This window comes from Hipposideros armiger, unplaced genomic scaffold (genome assembly GCF_001890085.2).
Source record: "Hipposideros armiger isolate ML-2016 unplaced genomic scaffold, ASM189008v1 scaffold_168, whole genome shotgun sequence".
In the NCBI taxonomy this organism is placed as follows: domain Eukaryota; kingdom Metazoa; phylum Chordata; class Mammalia; order Chiroptera; family Hipposideridae; genus Hipposideros; species Hipposideros armiger.
Window position 1 is genome coordinate 2919859 of NW_017731518.1, and position 6111 is coordinate 2925969.

General features: G+C 36.8%; 1 protein-coding gene across 1 annotated transcript in view; it reads right to left on the minus strand.

The window, feature by feature from the left end:
* The window catches only part of LOC109387761 (small subunit processome component 20 homolog), a 103994-nt gene that overhangs the window by 27308 nt on the left and 70575 nt on the right, over window positions 1-6111 (minus strand). The window contains 3 exon segments of the mRNA XM_019651865.1: window positions 2930-3219; window positions 5442-5524; window positions 5777-5923. Of these exon segments, the coding sequence (XP_019507410.1) occupies window positions 2930-3219; window positions 5442-5524; window positions 5777-5923 (520 nt within the window).

Sequence of the window (6111 nt, forward strand, 5' to 3'; positions counted from 1 at the left end):
TCAATGAAATATACCTACTTGGGCCAGTGAAGCAACGTCCTCCACAACTAGACTGAAGAACAAAAGGACAGCAACTTGTTTGTTTGTGTCCCCTCCCCCAATTCCCCAATAAAATCTTAAAAAAAAAAAAAAAGAAGCTGAGACAACAGGTGATCAGCAATTACAGAAAAGAAAGAATGCCCACACTATACTCCATTTCCACCTCCCAGCTCTAGGAAAAGATGCTGTCAATTAAAGAAATTACATCAATTAAAGAAATGACACCTTCCTTTACTTAAAGGATATTAACACATTCTGGACTCTTTCCACGCAGACCCTTCCTGATAGGTTCAAGTAAATTCAATGTGTAATGCTCGACAAATGCCACAGTTAACTATAGATTGCCCTGCTCAACATTCAAAAGTATACTGCCTCAGAGACTTCTCTTTCATGCCATGCTAGAGAAGAGGAACTGGATTTACCCTCATACTTTAAACTGAAAAAATAGGCAAAATTATATGAAATAACAGTTTTCAGACTTGAGACATCAAACTGTGCAGGGCAGTGACCACTGAGAGGGGGGAAACAAATGAAGTGTGCTTTATAATGACCCCAATCACTGTGTAGAGAGAACTGTCAGGTCAGAGCATGGGAGGGGAAACCCAGAAAGGCCCAGCGGCTGAGTTACAGAGGAAGAGCTGAGGCAAGGGCAGCCAGAGGCCACGGCTGAGAGCCACGCAGAGAGGAAAGCTGTGTGTCTCTGAGAAACTGACATACCTCACTTATTCTCAGTTTACTCTCCTGTAAAAATAGTGGTAACAGTCCCTCCCCACAGGATTGAGTTGTGATGAGGAAGAAGATTATGTATCCAAGCACTTACAATAGTGCTTATATCTGGTATAGTGCTAAAGAAAAGGTAGCTATTGTTCCATTTTATTTCTTATGAGCCATTTGGGAAAACAACTACTCTGCTGATTAGTGGAGTTTATCAGAATTAAGTCCTATGATACAAAAATAAAAGTATGCCACCTTAGGAATGTGGTCATTTCTAAGAGAGGAAATATTTTATGAGCTAATAAAAGTGAAAATGTAAGCCACTATTTCTGGAGCATTTACTATGTGCCCAGTACAATGCTCAGGGCTTTAGAACTACTCTAAGCCTCTGATTATGGCGATAGCATCAATACGCATACCACCAAATTTAGATCCCATTCCTCATCTACATTTTGGAAAAGCGTGTCATGGTGTATGGGTAGAGGTCTACTGGTTTCCAGATCTAATGCCCTACCTTGAGCATTTTCTCATCAAAAATTGGAGTCATGGCGTAAGGCATGATGTAATTCTGGAGAGATTTAGAAGACAGCATGACTTTGCCTTCCATTAGTTGTTTTGCCAGTTTTTTCAAGGCTCTTGCTCGCCTGTGGATCTATGAGTAAGATAAAATATGAATGAGTTACTGAGTAATCTCACCTAGGACCAGCTCCATTTCAGTTATCATGTTCCTTTTCCATGAAAAGATTAAGGACTGAAATACAGTCCATATGTTACATGAGCAAACACCTGTGCCTTGATTTGCTTCCAGAAACATAATCCATAGCACTTGTTTAACAATGGATCCGAAAGCACTGAAACTTCTTTAAAAATGGCTGAGAAAGGTGACACTGTTATTGTGGTTGGTGATAACCACCAAGGAAATCAGACGCGACGAAATGATCATCTCCTATGCAAATTTGACTAATATCACGAAGACCAAGGAACGAGAAGTTCAAAACCTTTTGGAAAATTAAAATACATCTTTTTAAACAAGACAGAACTGCTTGAAATGCTTTTTTTATAGGCAGGGGAAAAAAAAAAAAAAAAAGCAGAGCTGTCTTCTACCTGAATGTGCTTCATATTCTCAAAGAAGTCCATTTCTGGATCATGGAAGTCAGTGAGCTGTNGGCTGCTCAGCTCGGGCTGGCCTCGAACCGCTGTTGCTCAGAGCTCAAACTCTTGAGCGAGCTCTTAACCAACTGAGCCATTCGGCCGGCCCATTTATGTGCACTTCTAAGTTTAGTGCCTTAATAAACTAAATTATGCAATTTGAGAATAACCTTCTATAAATTGTAAAAATAATAGGCATAAGAAAGTTTTTGCAAAAGAGCAACCAGAAAAAAATATAGCCAAGTTTTTACTGATGTGGGTTGAGACTGTTCTGAAATATATAAAAACCATAATAAAATTTGTATCAAGTGTTTGACATTGAGGGTGCACAGGAAACACATACAAGTGCCTCATATAAGATGGTTATTTACTAATATGTAAAATGGCCAAGTCAGTATTTTATGCAAGGTTGGCAAACTTCTTCTGTAGAGGGACAGATATTAAGTATTTTTGGCTTTTGGTCTCTGTTAAAGCTACTCAACTCTGCTGTGGTGATGCAAAAGCAGAATTAGACCACATGTAAATGAACGAGTGTAACTGTGTTCCAACAAAAGTTATTTACAAAAACAGGTTGCAGGCCAGGTTCACAGTTTGCCTACCCATATTTTATATGGAGAGGGAAGGGCTCTGGCTTCAGGAGAATCCACTCCTAAATGTTATCCCTGTTAACAGGGAGAATATAATTTTGAACAAAAGAGAAGTTGCCAAGAATGAAAAAAGGGAAGCAGACTCTAATTTTTAATCACCTGTTTTGGAAATGAGAGTCATCTTAATATCTACTTTGGAGATAGAAAAACATACCTACCATATGGAAATCATAATAAAGAAGGAACATCATTGCCTAGCTGCAATCATGTTGAACTTGAAGATGACGAGACAAAAAAAAGGAGGTGAATTGTGAAATGTTGGGATAAAAGGAAATCCAAAAGCTGAAGTCAATCGATAACAGTTAGGAGCCTCAGTCTGACAGGACCCCACAAACACCCCAGTTCACGCAGACCTGCTGGGCCCCAAACAGAATAATTACCGCAGATGCCAGGCATTTATGTAGTCGGGGTAGGATATCCCCGGTTATGGTTCCTTGGATATTTTTTATTGTTCTCTCCAATTCTTCCTTACTCTGAGGAAGGGAAGGGATGGGCTTGACGATACACTCGTTTTCATCAGCTGCTGTTCCTGCACAATCTGCTGGCTCAGGATTTCCTAGGTCTTCATTGTTGTCGGACACACTCTTACATCTGGTTTCCTTCTCTTCCTCCTCCACGTGCTCTAGCTCCATGGCTTCATGCTCTGGCAGCTCAGTCTCGTCTACTGTGCCTGCTTAGTAAACAACACAAGCCACTCTTAAATCAAATAAGGAAGCAACACAGTTAAGCAGTCTTTTCTACCAACGTCCAAGAATAAATATCTAGTCACCAACGAGGGGTAGGCAAGATAAAGGCTACGGAAACCCTAGTAAATGAGAGGGCTATGGGTTTTTGCTTTCTCAGTTTAAAGTCTAATGAGGAACAGAGACAAGTAAACTGACAATTATAAAAAAGTGTAAATGTTGGGAACACGTTGGGAGGCCAGTGGGGGAGGAGAATGGTAACCAAAAGGAAGCTTCTTTGAAGGTTGAAGGTTTCCAAAAGCAAAAACGTACATTCATGAGCATGAAAATCATGAAGGCAGCCAACAGTTCTTATGCAGAAATGTCCCTTACCATAGGGTTGTTTATTACAGAAAATTAGTCAGCACAGACTGTGCGGTGAATCCAGCCTTGGCTCTGCTAACCAGCCATGTGACCACAGTCAATTAACCCTAGTGGGCTCTGGGTTCTTCAGCAGTAAAATGGAGATGGCACCTACCTTGCAAAGCTATTGTGAGTATTAAATCAGATGAAGTCTATCAAGAATCTAAAACATGTTTCTGACACTTTACTGACTTTCAAAAAATGGTAGCTACTAGACTTTGTTTTGTTTACTGGCTGTGTAGCTTTGGGAAAGTTACTTTGTATTTCTGAAACTTAATTTTTCTTATAAAAAATATGGGGTAACTAATAACTAAGATTCTTATGAGGACAAATGAGATACTGTTTATAAAAAGCCCAGCTCATAGTAGGTGCTCAATAAATGTTTTAAACTTCAGCTATATCTAATAGTTAAGCAAATTAAGTATTTTAATTTTTTAATGTTTCCGTTTATGCATAATTGCAAAATGCAAATTCAGCTGGCTGAAGATAAAACTATTAAGGAGCTTTAGTACATTGTTTAAAACACCAGTGGTTCCTACACATTCAAACCAGTCTTTTCTATTCATTAGTGTGGTTCTAGAATGATTTTACCATGAATCGAAGCATTAGAAAATTTTGAGGAGGAACACTGGCAGAGTGCAAGCTAGGGCCAGAATATTTCAACATCTTTAGCCAAAACAATTAGGATAAATACCTCGGCCTATTTGAGTCTTCATTCTTTTCCTTATTTTTCTGTGCTGGCTAGAACTTCTAGTTCAATGGTCTATGTAATTACCAGTAGTAGGTATCATACTTTGCCTCATTTTGGTTTTAAAGCAGACTTTTTATCCTTTACTATTGACTATGATGTTGCATTTTTAAAAGGCTTCTTTTAAGAGTTTAAAGAAATTTCTATTTATTCCTTTGGTAATTGCTTTTATCATGGATACTGAATTTAATCAAATGTTTCCCCTGTGTCTATTTAGATGGTCACATGTTTTTATGCAAATGTGTTAAATTCCATTAACCAATTCTACCAACCTCATGAGTTTTGGGGCTTCCTCTTTCTCAATCCCCTGAAATAGCTGGTGTTAAGGTTGAAAGTTATCCATTCCTTGAAAAGTTTGTAGAACTTGCATATAAAACAGTCTGAGGCTGGCGATTTCATTAGGAGGAGGTTTTTAACTATAGATTCAATTTCTTTAGTGGTTAGAAATCCATCCAGATTTTCTACTTCTTCTAAAGTCAGTTTTTGAATTTTATTTTTCTTAGATTTTGTACATTTCAGCCAAGTATTCAAATTTATAAGTACAAAGATCATAATATTAGTTTACCTTTATCATTTCATTTTTTAAAAAACCCAATATTATTTATTATGCCTTGTTTTCACTGATCAGTCTTGTCAGAGGTTTGTCAATTTATAACCTTTTCAAATATCTATTTTTAGTTTGATCCTTTCTTATATTATCGACTTTATATTTCATTAATCGTTACTCTACTTTTTCATCTTATACTTTCTTTGCATTCATTGCCTAATGTTCTTTCTAAACATGAAGGCAATAAAACTGAATTTCTATGTAAATAAATAAACAGCTCAGATTTTTCGACCTAAATAATTTAGATCGGCCTTCTCTATTGTTAAATAAGTTTTCATAAGACTACTCAAACCATTTATTGTAATTTTTAATTTCCTCCTGACTTATTCATTGGTTACTGCTACAGAGCAAACAAAAAAAAGGAAGTAAGTTGAATTTTGCCATCTTTAATTCATTATAAATTATCCAAAAACAGGGAAATCTTGTTTAAGAAAGTTTTTTTAAAAACTTACTTTCTTCATTCTGAATTTTTCTCATTTGTTCTTCAAGAGTTTTGTGGTCAAAGTGGAATGCTTCTAACACTGTTACTAGCAAACTGTTAAAAAAAATATATACAGAAATATTCATTTGATTAACAGTATCATTTAATGATTAAAAGGAGAGAGAATTTAAAGACATATAACATTAAAATTATTTTTACCAGTTTTAGGTATTTTTGAAGTTAACTAATATTAGCATAATTTCATTAATACAATGTAAAAATACACTGAGGCTAGGGAGAGGCTATTTCAGGAAGTAATTAAAAATTCAAATTGTAAAAATAAAACTATAAGAAGTTTGACCATACCTGACACCCAACTTTTGGTTGATCTGTCCTGTCTGTAAGACATGAATGAAATGTTTCAAGTAATATACATATGCTGACCAAGAGAGATGTCTGCAAATCGCTCCAATAATCTCGGTGGCAGCAATGGTTATATTTTCATACTGTAAAACAAATCAAGAACATCAAAAAAGCAAGCATTTACTAATAAAATACAGAGCTAATGTGGTACATTAAAAAGCTGAGACAGGGCCAGCTGAGTGGCACGTTGGTTAAGAGCTGGCTTGGGATGCCAGCTCTGAGCAGCAGGGCCCTGGTTCGGATCCCACATGAGGGCCAGTGACACTGTACCCTCTACA